This window comes from Staurois parvus, unplaced genomic scaffold (assembly GCF_062004578.1).
Source record: "Staurois parvus isolate SC_StPar_1 unplaced genomic scaffold, SC_StPar_1.0 ptg000053l, whole genome shotgun sequence".
NCBI lineage: Eukaryota > Metazoa > Chordata > Amphibia > Anura > Ranidae > Staurois > Staurois parvus.
The window spans coordinates 6,459,954-6,483,658 of record NW_028317849.1 but is presented as its reverse complement, the minus strand read 5'-3'; the positions used below and the strand labels follow the sequence as shown (position 1 = coordinate 6,483,658).

At 42.1% G+C, this 23,705-nt stretch overlaps 1 protein-coding gene across 1 annotated transcript in view; it reads left to right on the top strand.

Moving 5' to 3' along the window:
- NWD1 (NACHT and WD repeat domain containing 1) overlaps window positions 1–23,705 on the top strand; it is a 97,622-nt gene that overhangs the window by 16,209 nt on the left and 57,708 nt on the right. The window contains exons 4-8 of the mRNA XM_089667611.1: window positions 1,937–2,291; window positions 6,909–7,264; window positions 8,858–9,184; window positions 9,263–9,861; window positions 17,346–17,549. Of these exons, the coding sequence (XP_089523737.1) occupies window positions 1,937–2,291; window positions 6,909–7,264; window positions 8,858–9,184; window positions 9,263–9,861; window positions 17,346–17,549 (1,841 nt within the window). The remainder of the gene's footprint in view (window positions 1–1,936; window positions 2,292–6,908; window positions 7,265–8,857; window positions 9,185–9,262; window positions 9,862–17,345; window positions 17,550–23,705) is intronic.

Here is a 23,705-nt window from a genome sequence, read left to right as displayed (position 1 = left end):
AAAAGTATTGGAATCTCTTTGTCCATCTGGGTTATTTATTTATTAATATTAATTCCATTTATTAATTCATGCAGTACTTTACATATATATTGTACATTCACATCAGTCCCTAACCCTCAAGGAGCTCACAATCTAAGGTCCCTAACGCACATTCATACATACATATACTAGGGCCAATTTAGACAGGAGCCAATTAACCTACTGGCATGTCTTTGGAGTGTGGGAGGAAACCAGAGTACCTGGAGGAAAATCATGCAGGCACAGGGAGAACATGCAAACTCCAGGCAGGTGGTGTCATTGTTAGGGTTCAAACTAACAACCCTGGTGCTGCTAGGCAGAGGTGCTAACCACTTAGCCACTGTTCTACCCTCAGATTGGTGAGTGTCTCGGAGTAGCTAAAAGACAGGTCACTGTTAAGAAGGCTAGCAGAGTCTGATGAATTTCCAGCTGCTTCTGCTATAGTTAGAATATAGGAGAAAGAATCTTCCTTCCCATATGGTTTTATTCTGTATGATCTCACAATAACACACTGGTATTTTTGAAAAAAAAGTGCAGAGCAAGGAAACATTCACCCAAGGCGATGTCATAGGTCAAGAGATTTAAAACATCATGATTGTCTTCCTTTACTCAATACATGCACAGACTTGCCTGTCTACACACTCTGACAACTAAAATCAATTTTGAGGAAGACCTGGTCATTCACAAAAGTTTACATGTAGCAGACAGTCCCATGAAAATTCAAGTCTTATGTAAACCAATATGTAACCTTTTCCTTTGTGCAGGTGTATAAAAAATGAAATCACAGTTGCAATATGTAGTGAATTATCCACCAGATGACATATATATTTGAAAAAATATAATTTTTCACATATGTATGTCAGTTAATAAGTTATAAAAATAGCCCTAATAACTGCAAAGACACATCGGCATTATTATATATTAGCAAAAGTGTGCCCATTCCAGAACAGTTAAGGTTGGGTAATGGCAGCAAGGGAAAGTGGGGTTTGCAGAATCGGTGCTGAGGGGGGAAAGGAGGATCAGGTTTTGGGGAAACGGGTGTAAGGGGGTGTGCTTCCAGCAGGTTTAGGATGAAAGTAGAGATGGGCTAACATAAGAGAGGTGGTACATACAATATGCTGTGGTGAAGGGGGTGCACAGCAGTGGTAGTGGGAAAGAGGGGTTACATAGTTAGTCTGGCTGAATAAAGACAAAAGTCCATCTAGTTCAACCATTAGAAAAAAAAAAAGTTATAATCCTATACTCACAGTTGATCCAGAGGAAGGCAAAATAACCCAGCAAAGCATGAAGAAATTTGCTCCCGCAGGGAAAAAAATTCCTTCTTGATCCCCCGAGAGGCAATTGGATATTCTCTGGATCAACTTTACCTATAAATGTTAGTATCCAGTTATAATCTGTGTATCTAAGAAAGAATCCAGGCCTTTTTTAAAGCAATCCACTGAGCTGGCCAGAACCAACCCTTGAGGGAGTCTATACCACATTGTTACAGCTCTTACTGTGAAGAAACCTTTCCGTGTTTGGAGATTAAATTTCTTTTCCTCCAGGTGCAGTGTTGGTGGAGGTATGCAGGGCAGGGGGAGTATTGGGGGGATGTTTTTGGAAGGCTTTTTTAATGGTAGAATCAGAGGGGCGTGTGTGTGCAGGCAATGGGTAAGGGTTTTTGAAGGGGAGAGCTGTATAGGTGGATTGTTGAAAACTGGGAAGAAAGTATGCAGGGATGGAAGGGGTAGTGTGCACAGACTCCAGTTGCATCCACAGCTGGTTGGTGAGGTACAGGTGAAGTGTTGGAAGGGGGAGTGCAGGTGTGGTGGGAGAAGGGACTTGCAAGCATTGTCTATGCATGTGTTATTTCTTTATTAGTGTTTGTGAATGTCTATAGATGCATATTATACATTTGTCTTTATCTTTATTTCCACAGGGATTAGTTGGTAATCGATATGGTTATAGACCCATGCCTCGAGTTATTGGTGAGGAAGAATTTAATATTCTGCATAAAAAAGTACTCATGGATGAAGCCCAGGCACAGTTGCTGGCCCACTGGTATTGGAAAGACACCAATTCTGTTCCTCCTATTTATGTTTTTCAACCAATCACAGTTCACTTTCCTCATTTCTCTGACACAAATCCATCCCATGCAGAGCTTCAGGCAAAAGAAATCAAGGAGTGGAGAGAAACTAAAAAACAACTATCTGAGGCAATGCGTTCAGCAGCAGAAATTGCTCAGAAAGAAGGACTGATTACATTAGAACAAAAACACAAGTATTTCAAATCAGGTTTGTAATTATAAATGTCTAGAGGATTTTGGGGTGGCTTCTGTTGCCTTAGGTTAAAGGGGAACTTTTTGTTTTGCATAGAATTAAAAGGGTAGTGTCCTTAGTCATATTTTCATTGCTATCAGAGTCTCTCTTAAAAAGATTTTTCTCACTTCCTGTCCTGGTGTCACAGACTAACTTGCTGTGAGCTGCTTTTCTTGTTTTACCTATCTGAAGTGCATTCTTTTTATATTCTTTGGAGAAACTACTAGGGGCTATTGACAGTGTCACAGGAAATCTGTAAGATTTTTCAACGGAATATGCTGAAAGCACACTGCAGGGTGTATCACTTGTTAGAAAAGATGTTAGGATGTTAGGAAAATATCTCCAATGAGAACAGAGGCAACAGTAAAAAAAGCTAACAAAAGATCTAACTCTTCCACATCTTATCCAAAACTAAAAGTAAATCAAAAGCCATTTTTCCAGTTTGGATAGAGCACGTTTTTGTAATCTCAGAGTCCCATTAGTGAGGTTTCTTTTTTACTTCCTGTCTCCTGTTCTGTAGACAGAAAAGTAAGTTGGAGGAATTATCTCCAAAATTTGTCACCAACAGAGGTGTCCCCAGTGGAATATCTTCTCATATCTTGTGTTCTGGTGACAACCCAAAATCTTAAATTTTCCCTCAGTTGAAATTGTTACCAGGACAAATGTAAAACGAGAGTCTCCATAAAAAAGCAATGACATCATTCTAGCTCATCAGCACCCCATCCAAAACTAATAAAAATTGCTTTAGTACAAAGTCTTGAAACTTTGAGACTGAAAATTGTTCAATCAAACCGGAACTTCCCCAAAAAATGCATTTTTGCTAGGGGGTCCTGGTGTTTAGTCCTATCTACATTCCACACAAATAGCACACCTGGTTCTAGTGGTTTCTGAGAAATATTTGCCACAATGGATTGATATGGAAGTGCTAGCTTGTCCCAGAGTTACGATCAATTCGTTGATATGGCTTGCTGAGCAGGTTGCAACCTCCCATCCTATGCTTATCCCTCTCCTATATACTTGCGGTCTGGGATAGATATAGATGTGCTAGAAGGTTACACTTTTGTCATTCACATTTTGCTCTTTTACTTAATAATGTGGAATTTCCCCTGGGTCTTCAACCACATTCTTTTCAATGGTGGGAAAACAAGGGATTGTGGCAGATAGATTCCCCATAAACATTTCCAAACTAACTTGAAAATACCCCCACTGAAATGTTTCTCTATCTTCAAATTATGTCTTGGTAGCTAACAGACCACTCGCCCACTCACCTTAAGGCTGGCCATACATTATACAAATGTCTTGAGAATTTTGCTTTAGATTTACCAAAAATCATATAATATGAGATCAAACCTAAACAACACTTTCAATTGTATCCAATTAGGCAGGCCCTTGCACTACATAGTTGAAGGTAAATCTAAAGGAAATTGGGCAGAAATTGGACAGAAAATTGTCCTTTGAGAATTTCTGTAGAGCGGCCACACCCATAAAAGGATATGTATCTTCTCTCTAGGAGCTCCTAACAACTTCATTGCACAAACTTCCCTATATGATATTCAATAAGTAGACTGAAATATAAAAGTGCATTTTTGAAAAGTGAATACATAACAGTCTGAAACAGTGTTTTTATATACAGTGAGGAACAGAAGTATTTGAACACCCTGCGATTTTGCAAGTTCTCCCACTTAGAAATCATGGAGGGGTCTGAAATTCACATTGTAGGTGCATTCCCACTCTGAGAGACAGAATTTAAAAAAAAAATTCAGGAAATCACATTGTATGATTTTTAATGAATAGATAAATTAATTAAATTCATTAAGTCTTGCACTGCTGAATATAGGTATTTGAACACCTGAGAAAATCAGTGTTAATATTTGGTACAGAAGCCTTTGTTTGCAATTACAGAGGTCAAACGTTTCCTGTAGTTCTTGACCAGGTTTGCACACACTGCAACAGGGACTTTGGCCCACTCCTCCACACAGATCTCCTCTAGATCTGTCAGGTTTCGGGGCTGTCACTGAGCAACACGGAGTTTCAGCTCCCTCCAAAGATGTTCTATTGGATTTAGGTCTGGAGACTGGATAGGCCACTCCAGAACCTTGATATGCTTCTTACGGAGCCGCTCCTTGGTTATCCTGGCTGTGTGCTTCGGGTCGTTGTCATGTTGGAAGACCCAGCCACGACCCATCTTCAATGCTCTGACTGAGCGAAGGAGGTTGTTGCTCAAAATCTAACAATAAATGGCCCCATTCATCTTCTCCTTAATACAGTGCAGTCGTCCTGTCCCATTCGCAGAAAAGCACCCCCAAAGCATGATGTTACCACCCCCATGCTTCACAGTAGGGATGGTGTTCTTGGGATGCAACTCATCCTTCTTTTTCCTCCAAACACGACGAGTGAAGTATAGACCAAAAAGTTCTAATTTGGTCTCATCTGACCACATGACTTTCTCCCATGCCTCCTCTGGATCATCCAGATGGTCATTGGCAAACTTCAAACGGGCCTGGACATGTGATGACTTGAGCAGGGGAACCTTCCGTGCAATGCATGATTTGAAACCATGAAAGCGTAGTGTTCTACCGACAGTGACCTTTGAAACTGTGGTCCCAGCTCTCTTCATGTCATTGACCAGCTCCTCCCTTGTAGTTCTGGGCTGATTCCTCACCTTTGTTATCATCAGTGATACCCCACGAGGTGAGATCTTGCATGGAGCCCTAGTCCAAAGGAGACTGACAGTCGTCTTTAGCCTCTTCCATTTTCAAACAATTGCTCCAACAGTTGATCTATTTTTACCAAGCTGCTTGGAAATTGCCCCGTAGCCCTTTCCAGCCTTGTGGAGGTCCACAATTTTGTCTCTGATGTCTTTTGACAGCTCTTTGGTCTTGCCCATGGTAGTAGTTGGCATCTGACTGACTGTGGGGTGGACAGGTGTCTTTAAAGAGCTCAGACAGGTGCTACTAAGTTAGATTAATGAGTGGAGTAGAGGTGGACTTTTTAAAGGCACAGTAACAGGTCTTTGAGAGCCAGAATTCTTGCTGTTTCTTAGGTGTTCAAATACTTATGTTCAGCAGTGCAAGACAAATAAATTCTTTAAAAATCATACAATGTGATTTCCTGAATTTTTTTTTAAATTCTGTCTCTCAGAGTGGGAATGCAACTACAATGTGAATTTCACACCCCTCCATGATTTCTAAGTGAGAGAACTTGCAAAATCGCAGGGTGTTCAAATACTTCTGTTCCTCACTGTAGGCCTGGAGCTCAGCTTTAATCCACAACTTAAAAGTTTCAACACTTACCAACACACCTTGAGGTATTTCAAAGAATTTATTAGGCCAAGCATAACCTAAAAGAAGAGAGGATTAGAAAATACACTTATGCAAACAATCTATATGGTTAAACACCTGCAGTATTCTGTCGAACAGTGATCAACAGATCTGAACAACATTTACCTAATTTGCTGTAACAGTTCCAGTTTTAATGGCCAAAAACAAAAAAAAAGCTGACTGGCAATGTTGGGGCCCTTGAAGAAAGCACAGCAGTTCCCAACAGACAACAAATTAACTTATGCAATGTTATCAGACCCAGGGCGCCCTCTTTTATGGGTCTCCAAACACATGTTGTGGTTCAGTTCAAGTCTTCAGACAGGGATAGGACTTGCTGTGATGTCTCTTTTTCAATCCTACTGAAACAGTCTAATTCTGAGCCCATGCTAACATATAGTATTAAAGTTCATATATCTCTGTAATTCTTCAGAGGCTCACTAGTTTTTTCTGGAGCTACTTGAGTGTATTTCCAAGGCTTCTATAAGCCTTTTTGAGGCAACGTAGATTGTGCTTTGGACGCCCAATGTCCACATTAGGCTCCAAGGTTTTTATATTGCTGGCCAAATCCAAGAAGTTAAGTGACCTTGAAGCTGGCCACAACAGTCCACAAAAGACCTGAATGATATGTGGAGTCAAAATGGGTTTGTGAATTAAACAGCTTATCTGCCATGGCGGACAAACAGTCTGTTTGAAATAAATACATGTTTACCTGCTATAGGATTTGTAATTAATTATTGTCAGTTCTGCAATTTGCACATATCTGTGGCATCACAAATCAGATGAGACATCTATTTTCTGTTTCAGCAATGCAGCTTTCATTGTCAACTCTTTCTCAATATACACTAGACCAGGGGTAGGCAACTTGCGGCTCTCCAGCTGTTGTGGAACTACATTTCCCATGAGGCATTGCAACATTACAAAACTGACAGTTACATCTATGACTTGCAGAGGCATGATGGAACTTGTAGTCCTGCAACAGCTGGAGAGCCGCAGGTTGCCTACCCCTGCACTAGACAACTAAATAGTATCATCATCCCTGTCCAATTAGTAGCACCATGATACAGGAGACACGAATATTGAACCAGAAAGTAGCAATGTGAGCTTTGAGACACTGCAACATTGGTGTGGAGATCACAAGAGCAGCTGAACGAAATCTTCCCATGTAGACAGTAACGTGTTTCAGCTGTAACTATAGCTGTTTTTCTGAAGTTTAGCTTTAGTGTAATACCAGTTAATGTATTTAATAAACTATTTTGTATCTAATTTTTTTCAGTGACAGAGTTTGAGATTGATTGTGGACTCTTTGCCTCTGACACAGATGAAGAAGGCTCTACTATTTTCTTCAGGGAAATTAAAGACATTGATCTCTGTACAGATAATGTTTTAGAAATGTTAGATGTCAAGGAAGATGGGAGCCCTGACTCAGAAGCTCATGATCTTTTAGAAGACCTGAAATACAGAATTGCCGAGAAACATCCAAACAAAGTAAAAACATTCACTGTGGAGCTAAGTAAACAGACGTTAAAGAACACTTACCTTAAGAAGCTTTGTGACCAGGTCAATGCTCTTGTAAGTCACCAGATACTTGGATGTCTGTCAACAAGAGAAAAGGAGATATCAAAATCACAGGTAAACAAAACTACTAAATTCAAAATACGTTTATGTAACCTTGTACATGTAATCTTCTACTGCTCTTAGAACGTTTTTTAGCTGGTTGCATTCTAATTATAAGTAATGCATTCTATATTTTTATTGTATCTAAAACCCCATTTTTTGGGGTTTTGGACAAAGTATAAAAAACCCTGTCAAGATTATTTGCTGTCAATGTCCCATAAGGCCCCTTTCACTCAAATGTTCTGATCAGGTCTGCCTGTCCTATTTTCAGGACCCGATTTGAACCTCCATTCTCCTCTTTGGAGCGGACATATGTCCATTTACACCCGCCTACATCCAATATGATCTGATCTGCCAAAAACAGATGGATGAGGATCCATTTCCCTTTCGTCCAGTGATTAGTTGGCAGTCGGGTGTAAGCGGACACTTGGTTTTTTTACATTCGACTGCCCATAGAGGAGAGCGGGCTTTGTCCGCTCTGCATAAGTGAAGCAGACATGGACCTGTCATCCCCCTGCTCAGGATAAGCAGACAGATCCCCTGCTAAGCAAGCAGATCTCAGTCAGAGTCTGCCATGGGTGAAAGAGGCCTTAGGATGATTATTCTTCACTTTTGTCGCCAAATACAATAGGAAGGCAAAAGGTGATCTCTTCAACATAAGGAGAATATTAGACAAATGTCACTGGAACAAGTGTCTCTATTGGAAGATCTGTTTTCCTCTACCAGTGACAAGCCAATATTTTGGATTTTCCCTCACTTTCAGTTCTAGCGACAACACTCACTAGAGCAAATAGAGAGGGTGAATCTCCCTAATGGGGATGCAGACAGCACTAAGAATTTTAAATGGGTTCTAAACCTATTCTGCCCCCCTCCAAAACAAGAAAAAATATTTTGGCTTTAGATACAAATGTTTCCTATAGCAGGAATAAAGGGTTGCACATGAGTGCTTATAAATTGGCTTCTAGCATGTAAAACATCATACCACATGACCTTTTTGTGACTGAACAGAATAGTCCAGGCTTTTGTGGCATTTGAAGCCAAAATCTCGGCAGATATAAAAGATACACAATAAAACAGTTCTGCAATTATTAATGCATTATACTTTTTTAATTTTACCTGGCATTACCCTGTACAGCAAGGCTGGAGTGTGAGAAGAAGAAGAAGCAATACAAGGAGATAATAATAAGTTCATGTGTTGACAAGGATAGGAGGAGAAAGCAGATAAACAGAGAGCTGAAACTCATCACTGTGCTGCTTCTCTTTTCACTGTCCAGTCACAGGCTGTGGCAGGTCCAGGGTGATCTGGGCTTACTGTAGAGGAAGTTGATAGCATGATGTTGGTTTTGAGACTGAAGGCATCTAGAGAGAGGAAAATATAATCTCTGCATTATAGGTGAATATTGCAGAAAAAAACATTTAAAAAACTCTATTGATGTATGGCAGTATTTCACATGCAAAATACAACCAAGAAGCATATATTTAAATGGTAACTGTATGCAACACCTGTTTACCACTATAAAACTATCTTCACAAATTCTTAAGTATCCAGATTTTTATGCACCCTTTTGAAAAAGTAGCAAACTAATCTTGGTTGGTACTTGCTTGCAGAAACAATATCCTTGGTTAGGAGGGCTTTTGCAGGAGGTAAAACATCATCTGCACTTGTCACGTACAAAGTCAGAAGTATTTTGTGGACGTCAGGAAATGCTCGATACCATTGTGAGTCGACTCAGGAATAGTAAAGCCCCTGTGCAGTTCCCTCTCGTCATCTACGGAGCTTCTGGGTCAGGAAAAACGGCTGTTATGTGCAAGGCTTTCGAAATGATGAGACAATCTGCAACAACTGATGGAAATCATGTGTTGGTCTTAAGGCTTCTTGGAACTTCACCTCAAAGCTCTGAAATCCATGATGTCCTGAAAAGTATTTGCTATCAGGTAGGTTTGCTTAGACTTGTACTTACGCTCAAACTCAGTTAGATTGCTGCATTCTTATGACTGTCATTTTCTACTTAGGTATGCTTAGCATTGGATCTGCCCCTCCCCACTGCACAAGTCACTAACATTTACAATGAAACAGTGAGATTTTTTCAACAGATCCTCACACAAGTATCTGATCAAAGGTCAGAAACATTGGTACTTTTTCTTGACTCACTTGATCAGCTCTCCTCATCAGATGGTGCCCATCATCTCCACTGGCTGCCAAAGGAATGCCCACCCAATATACATATTGTTTTGTCCACATTACCTCATGAAGGAGGAATTCTAAACACCCTACAAGAGAAAATCACGGATGCAACATCTTATTTGGAGGTGCAACAACTCTCTGGTGAACAAGCGGGCCAGGTGATTGAAATGCTCATGTCTTCAGTTGGACGGAAGTTGACTCCTGCCCAACTTGATATTGTGCTGAACAGCTTCAGAAAATGTGGGCAGCCACTGCTTCTTAAACTGGCATTCGATGAAGCCAAGAGATGGTCATCTTACATGCCACCCTCAGAACTATATATTGCCACAAGTACAAAAGAAGCTGTATATCAGTTATATCAGAGGCTGGAAGATGTTCATGGCAAATTATTGGTATCTCATGCCCTTGGTTACATTGCAGCATGCAGGTTGGTTAATACATTTATCTACATTATAAGAATAGCTTTAATATTATATGTATAGTTTAGGTTTTGCAGGCTACAATATCCTTTCAAATTTCATAGAGCCATTCTTACAGGCACAATGTAATAAATGTATGAAAATTGTTCAATACAAGAATCCAGTGTAGTGCAGACCGGGACTGGTCTGGCTGTTTGGTACCAGGTTACATTCCTTGATAGGCACACGGTAGTTCACAGTCACTCCAGTCAATAAGTAGGCAGTGAATGTCTTTTTTACAGTTTATTTGCTTAAAGAACTGGGATATGGTAAGCGTGAGCCTAGGGATACTCCAATAACATCAACAACTTGCAGTAGAGGACACTAAATCTGAATTATTCCTTCAGGGTGAAGGCACCCCTTTCAGATGAGGTAAAGAGGTACTAAACAGGACTCCTCAGCAGACATATACTGTAGCCCTGAATGTACAAAGGAAACGCTTTCCCAAAAGAGGCCCCAAAAGGCTTGCATTCAGGAGTGGAGTGACCATTTGGAAACTCGGGCACTGCCCGAGGGCCCGGGGTCAGTAAGGGGCCCCATGAGATGCCCCTGATACCTTTTTCATATGCTTTTTTGAGTTTGGGCAAGGACATAGGGGCCCATGATCCCCTATTGCCCGGGGGCCCCATGAGTTGTCAGTCCGCCCCTGCTTGCACTCACTGTTTCCTGAATACTGTGTACCCGCCTTCACTATCAACAGATCCTCACACAAGTATCTGATCAAAGGTCAGAAACATTGGTACTTTTTCTTGACTCACTTGATCAGCTCTCCTCATCAGATGGTGCCCATCATCTCCACTGGCTGCCAAAGGAATGCCCACCCAATATACATATTGTTTTGTCCACATTACCTCATGAAGGAGGAATTCTAAACACCCTACAAGAGAAAATCACGGATGCAACATCTTATTTGGAGGTGCAACAACTCTCTGGTGAACAAGCGGGCCAGGTGATTGAAATGCTCATGTCTTCAGTTGGACGGAAGTTGACTCCTGCCCAACTTGATATTGTGCTGAACAGCTTCAGAAAATGTGGGCAGCCACTGCTTCTTAAACTGGCATTCGATGAAGCCAAGAGATGGTCATCTTACATGCCACCCTCAGAACTATATATTGCCACAAGTACAAAAGAAGCTGTATATCAGTTATATCAGAGGCTGGAAGATGTTCATGGCAAATTATTGGTATCTCATGCCCTTGGTTACATTGCAGCATGCAGGTTGGTTAATACATTTATCTACATTATAAGAATAGCTTTAATATTATATGTATAGTTTAGGTTTTGCAGGCTACAATATCCTTTCAAATTTCATAGAGCCATTCTTACAGGCACAATGTAATAAATGTATGAAAATTGTTCAATACAAGAATCCAGTGTAGTGCAGACCGGGACTGGTCTGGCTGTTTGGTACCAGGTTACATTCCTTGATAGGCACACGGTAGTTCACAGTCACTCCAGTCAATAAGTAGGCAGTGAATGTCTTTTTTACAGTTTATTTGCTTAAAGAACTGGGATATGGTAAGCGTGAGCCTAGGGATACTCCAATAACATCAACAACTTGCAGTAGAGGACACTAAATCTGAATTATTCCTTCAGGGTGAAGGCACCCCTTTCAGATGAGGTAAAGAGGTACTAAACAGGGACTCCTCAGCAGACATATACTGTAGCCCTGAATGTACAAAGGAAACGCTTTCCCAAAAGAGGCCCCAAAAGGCTTGCATTCAGGAGTGGAGTGACCATTTGGAAACTCGGGCACTGCCCGAGGGCCCGGGGTCAGTAAGGGGCCCCATGAGATGCCCCTGATACCTTTTTCATATGCTTTTTTGAGTTTGGGCAAGGACATAGGGGCCCATGATCCCCTATTGCCCGGGGGCCCCATGAGTTGTCAGTCCGCCCCTGCTTGCACTCACTGTTTCCTGAATACTGTGTACCCGCCTTCACTATCAGTCAATTTCTGTACTTGGATTGCCTGTGTCCTAGATCCTTAGAAAAACTATCTGCAATCTTCAGCAGCCTAGAACAGAAGTCCCCCAGCCAAGTCTGGGACCCCAAAAAGTATTCTTTTAGCTGCAAGTGAACCCCCAGGGATGCCACAGCCCTCGGGCTGGGTCTTACTCCCCCAGGAACAACAGCCCTTTGTTCTGGGTTCCAGCCTATTTATGCCTCTTTATACCCCCTGCTAGTCACTCACTTACCTGACCAGGTATTTGCTGAAGAGGTATTATTATTCAGACCAGGATCTACAGTTGTGTCCAAAATTATTCAACCCCCAATGCTGTAAAGGGGTTTAGGGACTATAGTGTACATTTGGAATTGTATTCAGAATCAAATCCTACAAGGACGTTGTAACTACCCAAATGCAACTAAAATGACATCAATTGTTTATGTAATACAGTAGTAAATGGTTCTTATGTGGTTTCTTCATTGCCACAATTATTCAACCCCTTAAAGACTACCACTCTGAAGAACAGAGGTTCATACAGGTGCTTTCCATCAGGTATTGAAAACACCTGTGGATGTCACCGAGCAGCAATCAAGCATAATAAGCACCAATTAGGCAGCTTTAAAATGACTGTGATACTCAGCTCCTTCTAGACATTTACTGGTGTGGTTACAAACATGGTGAAGGCAAGAGAATGGTCCAGGAAGACAAGAGAAGAGGTGATTTCTCTTCACAGGAAGGGCAATGGCTATAAGAAGATTGCAAAGATGTTAAACATACCAAGAGACACCTTAGGAAGCATCATTCGCAAATTCAAGGCAAAGGGCACTGTTGAAACGCTACCTGGTCGTGGCAGAAAGAAGATGCTGACTTCGACTGCTGTGCGCTACCTGAAGCGTAGAGTGGAGAGAAGTCCCCGTGTGACTGCTGAGGAACTGAGAAAAGATTTGTCAGATGTGGGTACAGAAGTTTCAGCCCAGACAATAAGACGCACACTGCGTAATGAAGGCCTCCGTGCCAGAACTCCCAGGCGTACCCCCTTGCTGTCTCCAAAGAATAAGAAGAGTCGACTGCAGTATGCCAAAAGCCATGTGGACAAACCACAAAAGTTGTGGGATAGTGTTCTGTGGACTGATGAAACAAAATTAGAACTGTTTGGGCCCATGGATCAACGCTATGTTTGGAGGAGGAAGAACAAGGCCTATGATGAAAAGAACACCTTGCCTACTGTGAAGCATGGTGGAGGGTCAATCATGCTTTGGGGCTGTTTTGCTTCTGCAGGTACAGGGAAGCTTCAGCGTGTGCAAGGTACCATGAATTCTCTTCAGTACCAGGAGATATTGGATGGAAACGTGATGCAGTCCGTCACACACCTGAGGCTTGGGAGACGTTGGACCTTTCAACAGGACAATGATCCCAAGCATACCTCCAAGTCCACTAGAGCATGGTTGCAGAGGAAAGGCTGGAACATTTTGGAGTGGCCATCGCAGTCACCAGACTTAAATCCGATTGAGAACCTCTGGTGGGACTTAAAGAAAGCAGTTGCAGTGCGCAAGCCTAAGAATGTGACTGAACTGGAGGCCTTTGCCCATGAAGAATGGGCGAAGATACCCGTAGATCGCTGCAAGACACTTGTGTCAAGCTATGCTTCACGTTTAAAAGCTGTTATAACTGTAAAAGGATGCTGTACTAAGTACTAAGATTGAATGTCACTTGGGGGTTGAATAAAACTGATAATGCTGTGAGCACAGAAAAGACATTTGTGGTTATTTCATTATAACTGTTATGTTATATTTGTCTGACCTACAAGTGCCTCTTTAATGTAAATGTAAGCAAGATGACTGAATGATCAAAAGCAATGTCAAACTGGCCAAAACACTCAATTTCAGTGGGGGTTGAATAATTTTGGACACAACTGTATGTTCTTACACCCACTATATTCCATAATTCAGAGGGATGCAGGGGAAAGTAAACAAGCCTGCACCAGCAGAACCCAGAACAGATACTAATAAACAATTGTTGCTCTCCCTGGCTACAAAGAGGCCAAAAAACGAAATTGAACTACTAGTAGCCTATTGGAGTGCGACCCCAGTTTATATCCTAAGCAACTAAAGTACTAAACAAGGTTCATAGCAAGCCAGTGCAGATTTGTGATGACAAACAAGTCTACCAAGTAACACAGAGTTACTACTTGGGCATTGATGCCTGGGCATCAACATAGTTTGCATAGTCTTTGCATATTTCCTTCAGTCCTGTTGTGAATGTCATATGCATGAAGGTGAGCCCTAAACAGTGTACCCAAGAGTTGAATAAACACATGTGAATACTTAAGCTTTGTCTATAATGTAGAAATCGACTGTTCACAGACATAAAGCAATTTGCAGCAATGGCACCGCATATGTTGCAGGTCATACACTTCTTCAGACAGAAAAGGGGGCTGTTTATGCAAAAGGCACTCTCAATTGTAATATTACAGAAATAGCACACATACAGGGGTTGGACAAAAATATGGAAACACTACATGATTTGTAGGTGTGAAAGTGACTACATGCTTCACGTTGAAAGCGGAAGTGATGTAACATTCTTTTGCTTCTACTGTGTGATGAGACACCTAGCTAACAGGTGGGGAGCCTCATTTTCGTCATTCACTGCTTCAAAGAGAGAAAATTGTTGGTGCCCACTTAGCTGGTGCCTCTGTGACTGAAGTTGCTCATTTATTTGTTGTGTCACAAGGTACAGTATCAAAGGTTATGATGACATACATTTTCGGGGAAAATGTTGTCTGATAAGCATAACTGCAGTCGACGTGGTCAACTGACTGAAAGAGATAAAAGAACATTGCAGACAATTGTGACCCAGAATAAGTAAACAACTGCTGCAAAAGTGACTGCAAATCTCAGTCCCATGAAGAGTTTTGATTTTTCTACTAGTTGGTCTCTCGTTTTTTTGTTTTAAGAACACCAAACATACAGGTGACAACCAATTCTCTAAATGCTGCTATAAAACTGTACTGTGGAGTGCCCATTATACTGTCTAAATTTATATCTTTCCACAACCACATTTAATTTAGGCAAAAAAGGTCTTTAATGCAATGAGACCCGTATCTTAGAGTATGTACACCCTCACCTTGTAAAACAACCCATTCTGTTTAAAATATTATTGAAAGGCAAAACATTTATTTATACATATAAAATACATTGTAAATACGTTTTCCCCCTTTTTTATAAGAGATCATATACCCTCTTTCTCAGCTGCATAAGGAGCTCAGGGAGGAGAAAAAGTAGTACACTGATCTTCTCAGTGAATGGCTGTGCCAGCACAAGTCTAATCATAGGATTAGTTTCCAGCACAGTTAGAAAACTGACCGTGCTGTGCTCTCATGCCTAGTGTGGTCAGTTTTTAATACGAAAGCAAAGGTACTGGAAGAATAACAGGGATTTCACTCTAAGGAAGAAATACAAAGAGAAAATTATACTTTTTCATACAAGTAAATGGTACAGCATGGGCGGCACAGTGGCTTAGTGGTTAGCACATCTGCCGCGCAGTAAATGGGTCATGGGTTTGATTACCGACCAAGGCACCTCCTGCATGGAGTTTTCATGTTCTCCCTGTGCTTGCGTGGGTTTCCTCCAACATTTCAAAGACATGTTAATTGGCTCCTGTCTAAAATTGTCCTAGTTCATCCCTGGCCATGCAGGATCTCCTGCATGGTAGGGGTTGGGGAAAGACCTGGCAACCTACCCTGTAAAAATAATTGCTAAGAGAATTCATGGAAAAAGTTGCTTGTGAGTGACAGTCCATGCAATCGCCAAGGGTCGGATATGACTGAATGGATAGATAGAAATGGTACAGCAGGCACATACAGTGAAGGAAATAAGTATTTAATCCCCTGCTGATTTTGAATGTTTGCCTACTCACAAAGAAATGATCAGTCTAAAAATCGAATGGCAGGTGTATTGTAACACTGAGACAGAATAGCAACAAAACATTCAAAAGAAATGCATGTCTAACAAATGATGCACTGATTTGCATGTTCCTGAGGGAAATAAGTATTTGATCCCCTTTGCAAAACATGACTTAGTACTTGGTGGAAATCCTTTGTTGGCAATCACAGAGGTCAGACGTTTCCTGTAGTTGGCCACCAGGTTTGCACACATCTCAGGAGGGATTTTTGCCCACTCCTCTTGGCAGATCCTCTCCAAGTCATTAAGGTTTGGTGGCTGACATTTGGCAACTCCAACTTTCAGCTCCCTCCACAGATTTTCAATCGGATTAAGGTCTGGAGACTGGCTAGGCTACTTAATGTGCTTCTTCTTGAGCCACTCTGTTGCCTTGGCCGTGTGTTTTAGGTCATTGTCATGCTGGAACACCCATCCACGACCCATTTTCAATGCCCTGGCTGAGGGAAGAAGGTTCTCCCCCAAGATTTGACGGTACATTGCGCTGTCCATTGTCACTTTGATGCTGTGCAGTTGTCCTGTCCCCTTAGCAGAAATACACCCCCGAGGTAGAACAAACATTCAAAATCAGCAGGGGATCAAATACTTATTTCCTTCACTGTATCAGGAATTTGAAATGTTGGGTTGACATATTCTTAATACCACCTGTTGCTGGTGGATTATATGTAGTGCTACCCCTCCAGGAGCCACTTGTATATTTAGGTCCTCTGTTCATCACTAGGCCCAAAAGAGAACCGCACCCATGCTGGTACCACCAAAGTATTGGGAGGGAATCTCCTGGCGGCCACACAAGCAAAATACACACACACTATTGTAAAATAACTACATAAGTTTTATTAGGATCAATAGAAAAGGAAGGTGGGAGATTTAATGGGTAACAAAAGTTCACAATAAATGAGGTGATTCGGCACAGAAACCAGTCAATACAGTACAAATTCCCTTCGTAACGTGGCCGCTTCTCCTACAGGACTGAGGATATAAACTATAGCCCTCTGACTGGGAAATTACTCCCCAAGTGAGACAAGTATGAGTAACAAGGAAATAAGGCTTGTTCACATGTAGGTTCTCAGTCAGGAGAGTATAGTTTTAGGCTCTAGGAGATCTGGTAAACCTACTGCACACCAGTACTTTTAACAGAGATAGTCCCTGCGGGATTGGCAGGTGTGTTTCCTTTTAAATTAATAAATAGAGCTTAATAGGAAAAACTTGAACATAGATGGATGCAGCTACAGGGTTCTGCTATTTCTTGCAGTAGGCAAGTCTGATTAGCTGCAAACATGTAATTCTCAAATATATGAATCCAAGCAGTAAGAGGTGTTACAGGATCACTAGGTTATAGAAGAAAAGATGCAGGCTGCTGTAGAAATATAAGAGCCATCCTTGTTGCCAATCTTGTTGTGTCCTGTAGTTGGGAGGCAGAGTAGTTATGGGGTACTTTAATAACAAGTTCAGGCACCTATGAGTATATCATAACAGGAACAGCAACTGAAAGTAACTTTTACAGTGTATAGAAAGTATTATACATAATTTTCCACTTATATCTCAACTTTAGGACTGGTCTATCAGAAGCTGAACTAAAGGATATTCTCTCTATAGATGATGAAGTTCTCGCAGATATTTATCAGTATTGGGCTCCTCCAAGAAGTGATGTCATACGAATTCCTGCACTGTCATGGACTCACTTACGCCATGACCTGGATGGATATTTGGTGGAGAGGCAGGCCGATGAATGCACAGTGCTGGGACTATACCACAGGTATGAAAACCTAATCCTGTTTTAATGTGAACCTGTGTTTTGCCCATGCAGGCTCCACCAGCAGCTTAGACATATCTTCTCTTTGCTCCCTCACTTATCTGTTTGGCCAAAGGAAGCAAAGTACTCTCAGGGGTTGGGTAGCATGGGACTTGAATATGCTGGTGCTAAGTGATTGGCCACTCAATAATGCAGTGCTGTCACATGGAAATGGGTGGGAATCTTGCATCCTGAGTAAGCTCAAGTAGTGATACAGAGCTTACACAGAGGTAAAGCTCATCATTCCCAAACAAACTTATCATTGGGGGAGCACAGAACATCAGTATAGACTGCTGGTGGGACCACTGTGAGAGTGAATGCATTGTTTTGCCTTGCATAGTCAAAGCATAGGTTTCTTTAAACACATATAGCACTTTCCAGTTAGCTAGGTTTATTGTTTTGCAGTTAAGCCATGGATCAGTCAGCCTGGGAGAGAGGTAATAAGTTCACCTCAGCACAGGCTAGGGGGCTCTACAAGTCAGGGCTTCTGGAGTCCTCCCACTTATTCAGAAACTCAGAGAATATTCTGGAAGAGGGGCACAAGAAAGGAGGAGGCCCAGATCTGCATGTCTGAGGGACCTTGGCCAATCCCTAGGCAAGAGGCTGGGCATGTGAAACAAGAATAACTCTTAAATTTGTCAGAACCTGAGCAGCAACAGAGTCGGGTGGAAGGTGGACTCCTAGGGAGGACAACCTGTCAGCCAGGAAGGGGCCAGCCAAGCAAGAGGTCTGAAAGCAGCTTCAACCCACTAAGCTTACAGGACAGGACAGTGTGAGTATTTCCAAATCTCTAGTGTCAGATAAAGGGAGAGGGCAGTCAGGTGCAAGATGCAACTAATTCTCATCACACTCACTCTCACTACTTCATTGCTAGATCTTGGAATCCCTTGCCCAGGGATACCCTCATTGCAGCTGGGTGAAGAGGAGGATTCATCTGGGATATGAGGGGGTACACTGAGGGGACTTCAGTGCTTCTTAACCACTTTAAGTCCAGACACTTTCACCCTCTTCCTGTCCAGGCCATTGTTCGACTTTCAGTGCTATCACACTTTGAATGACAATTTCACAGTCATGCAACACTATACCCATATGAATTTTTTAGCATTTAGACAGATAAAACTTTATTTTGGTGGTATTTATTCACCACTGGGATTTTTATTTTTTTTGCTAGATAAATGAAAAAGTCCAAACATTTTGAAAAAAAAAGTGTTTTTCTTATAAAATTTAGCAAATAAATAATATTCCTTCATAAATCTGGGCCAAAATGTATTCAACTATCTTTTTAGTAAAAAAAAAAAAAAAATAACCCAAATTAGTTTATAACCTAAAATTATAATTTTTCAAAAACATATTTTACATTTTTAATTTATTTTTTATATTATTATTTCTACGTTCTTTACATACTGTCAACCTAGCAGTACAGTGTCACCATAGTGATGAAGGGATGATGAAGATTTTTTTGTTGTTTTTGTTTTCATAAAGGCTGTAAAAGCAATAATTTGTCCTTCTCTCTGGCTGCATTCTTGCAGCCATTGAGAAATACTGTGCGAGCTGTGATTGGTCACAGCTTGTCACATGGTACATGTCAGGAAGTGACATCTTGCTTACTGCTATTCATTTGATCACTGATTGGCCAATCAATGATCACATGATCAGACAGAGGTCCCGTACAGCGATCAGTGTTCCTCCGGACACAGCGGGCACCGGATCGCGGTGCGTGCGCTCCCAGGGAACGCACACAGGCAGGGAATGCAGGAGGACGTTTATAAACGGCCACCCGCTCCTGCACTGATCCTGTTCGGCTGTTTATATGCATAGGTCGGACGGGAAGTGGTTAACAGAGACAATTGTTATTTTTGATTTACATTTTTATACAGTATTGTTGCTAAGAAGTTTGTCCTCCAGTTTGCAGTTCCTTGGACATTCCATATACCCCTTGATCCCATCCAAGTTGTTAATCCCTTAATAAAAACAACTAAAAGCCAGCTCAATAACAGTCTACTGTCTACAAGTTTGCAAGTGTGGAAAATGTGTGTTGCCTGGCCGTGCAGAGCTTAGGGAGACCCAAAACAAATCCAGCGGCCCTCAAGAAGGAAGTGCTACACACATTTAAATTCTGTGCTGGTCTGTTAAAGTTTATGCCCAGACTCCAGCCTAAATATTTTTTAGTACTGGATGCAGTGGTAAAGAATTAAAATGCCTGTTGAATTTTACTGATAAAAATGGTAGTGCAGTGCCATTTTGCGTTGGTCTAGAGTGAAAGAACTGTACAGCCGAATGTCGGGGTTGTATTGCGCATGCGTGGGCACCATTTTCCCTTAGTCTCAGAGGAGGAAGCAGTGCAGACGGCAGTGTATCTGGAAATTGTCACAGCCAATGGCCGTACTGTTATGAACTATTATATATACTTTTATTACATCTCGGCAATTAAACTAGCAATATTGCCTTATGTTATTAAAGCTAATAATTAGCTAATATTTAATTAGTTATGTGCCGCCGCTAATAGATGCATCGCGCATGCATGGGCACCATTTTCCCTGAGTTTCATGGAGGAAAGGTGTACATGTCATAATAATGTAGTAGAGAGCAGGGGCGGACTGACCATTTGGAAACTCGGGCACTGCATGAGGGCACGGGGTCAGTAGGGGGCCCCATGAAATGCCCCTGATACCTTTTTCATCGGCTTTTTTGTGTTTGGGCAAGGACACAGGGGCCCCGTGATCCCCTATTGCCCGGGGGCCCCATGAGTTGTCAGTCCGCCCCTGGTAGAGAGACTCCGTTGTGTCAATATGTCAAATGTAGTTCATCCCTCACTTGGGAGAACTTAAAGTGCATATTAGATGTTTATAAAGAGAAATAGAAATATGTACTAGCATATGTGTAAAAATACCGCAATGTGAATACGTAAAAGCCCTCTTGAGCGCAAAATACATATATAAAACACCACTAAAAATACATCCATAAGAAGCATAAAATAGTCATGTCAGACCAGTATCACATAGTTAAGAAATTACATGAAAAATGCATGCTGGAAACATATACGGTAGATACATCAGTTAAACATATAAATTGTATATAAAACCATGAATGGAAATTAAAATGGTACTACCCAACAATAAAACGGTAAACGTGCATGGACAAAATGAAAAAAATTTAAAAGATGTAAAAAATGGGATCAAGAATACCTAAAATGTAATAAAATACTAGAACTTAAAATAGAACCATATAGACCAGGATACCTCAAAAACATATTAATTCAGCAAGAGGGGGAGAGGGATTGTATAAAAATGTATACAAGACTAATATGATGAATTATTGTACTGTAAAAAGTGAAAAACTAATAAATGATCATGATGGTCTCAAATCAACCCATATAGACCAGGATACCCTAAAGTGCACTGCCCAATAAAAAAGGATGATAAACACTAAAACTTATGCACATGATGCATGGTATATGAGATATATATCTCATAAATGGACACAAATTCCTAACTGCGGTTCCGCACATGCACACTTGTGCCCTTCTTTGGCAAGATGGCGCCCGATGATTTTTTATGCTTTTTTCAAAATTCTGAGGATATAAATAGCACAGTCAAGACGTCAGGCTGCAAATAGGCATACCCCCTTTGACAATGTACTTTTAGTAAGAAACGCATCAAGGAGGAGCCCCTGCAAGCCGTTGACATCAAGCCGTCAGATCATGGAGATCCAGCGGCCACCTAATGATGCCAGCTGGTTAGTTTGCTTTGTATGCAATTGTCATTATATTGCTCCTGTCATATACTGCAGATTTTGTAAGTTTTTGGATTTATTCCTTTTTTATTATCACGATTAAAGTACTATTGAACTACTACACTATGGGATTATCCCTATTTTTTGCTCTGCATTGAGCACCTTAATCCCCTAGCGATCCTCAGTGAACGTCCCAGTGCCTGGAAGAGGCTAAACCATCTATATTGGCTATTTTAATATCCTGTTACCAAAGGAAGGCCACCCACCCCTAGGCTGCATCGCGGACCACCCTTAGAAGGGACCCGTGACTGATCGACATTACATGATACAACGCGCTTTTGATTAGCGCATCTGGTGAGTGCGCATTTTATATATTTATCGGCACACCCACCTGAGGACCATATGTGCACTGGGATCTAACTGAGTTACCTGGAGATCTGTCTTTTAAGATTTAATGACATTTTATGATTCTAACGCACTTCACGCGTTATGCGTTTATTATGAATATTGTGATTTGATCTTTACGCATTTTTTTATGAATTTGTAAGACCACAACACACCTATAACCACCGTGTGAGTATTTTATATGATTAAAACGCACCCATTACCAATGTGCGTTTATTTTATCTGCTTAATATTTGTGTATTGCTCTATATTTTTAATTATTAATTATTTTTAGCGCTAGGCTACCATTTTTACCAGATTTTATTGAAGGCATATGGTTTACCTTTTTTCACCTGCTTTAGGTTTTAGCGCTCGCTTTTACTTTCTACCTTTTTGTTGAATTTTACTGCTTTTTGCTACTCTGTTTGAGAGATTTCTGCTCATTTCCTGGCACAGTGATAATTACTTCACCTGAGGTGAAGGGAAATTTAAAACTGCAGTGTCAAGAGAACCAGAGAGCACACAGAGACAGATTGCACGGAACCCAACGTGCTTTTATTGGGGAGGTTTTTGGGGCACAGACAACAGTTCCTTTAGTCCACAGATCCACACCAGACACAGCAACACAATACAGTTCTCTGGAAGGCAATATGGAACAACAGGGGTATTGTAATCCACAGGGTTAGTCCACACAGGGGGCTCCAGGCAGAGATGGGTTAAGTCCAGGCAGGTTCACGGAGAACAAAGCGTTAAATCCAGGTAGGTTCACGGAGAACGAGGGGTTAAGTCCAGGTAGGTGATAGATCCAGGCAGGTTCACGGGGACAGCAGAAGATCCCTCCACAGTCCAGGGATTCGAGGCAGCACAGACAGTCCAGGAGATGAGGAGGAGGACGGGGGATGAGAGGAGCTGGCCCTCAGCCAGCCTTCCCTCACACACGCAGCCAGAAGACCACAATGGGGGTTTTTCTGCTCACCCTTAAGAATAGAGCTGGTAACCGGATACTTCCTATCGGGTTACCATGGCAACGGGCCCTGTCTCTCAGGTCTCCAGACCTGCCCAGGAATTCATGCATGAGGGGGAAGGGAGGAGATGGCCTGTTTGTGTATTCCTTCAGCAGGAGGCCAAGCTGCAAGCCAGGGGGGTGAAGGGCTGCTGAGGTCTGCCTGTGTCAGGGACAAAGAGGACTAGAAGTCCCAGCATGGATGGGACAGAAGGGTGGCAGCCGGCAAACCTGGAGGATGGGGAAGGAAGGACCAGCTCTGTGACACCCCTCCCCCCTCCATTCTACAAGTGCCGCCAGGGGGACCTCAACAGGTTTCCGTAGAGGCACTTGTGGACTGCATTTACTGGGGGTCTTGCTGACGGGACAGCCCATCTGCATTGTGGTGCTGGCTTCCCCGTCGGTATTGGATGGTGAAATTGTAGGGTTGTAAGGCCAGGCTCCATCGTAAGAGGCGGCCATTATCCCCGGAGACCCGATTCAGCCAGGTGAGGGGGTTATGGTCCGTGAGGATGGTGAACTCCCGGCCATACAAATAGGGTTGAAGTTTCTTCAGTGCCCACACTATGGCCAGGCATTCCTTCTCTATGGTGGCATAGGCCACCTCCCGGTCTAATAGTTTCCTGCTAAGGAAGGCCACAGGGTGCTCCTCCCCCTCCTCATTTACCTGGCTGAGGACGGCCCCCAGCCCATAAGTGGAGGCATCTGTCTGCACAATGAACCTTCGCTGGTAGTTGGGCGCTGCTAGGACGGGGTCATGGGAAAGGGCCTCCTTCAGCCGATCAAATGCGTTCTGGCAGGCCGGGGTCCAGGTTACCATCCGGGGCATGGTCTTCTTGGTGAGATCTGTGAGGGGCTTCACAATCGTGCTGAAATGGGGAACGAATTTGCGGTAATAGTTAGCAGTGCCCAGGAACGCCATAACCTGTTTCTTGGTTTGGGGGGTGGGCCATTCCCTAATGGCTTCTATTTTAGCCGGTTCTGGGCGCAGTTTTCCCCCT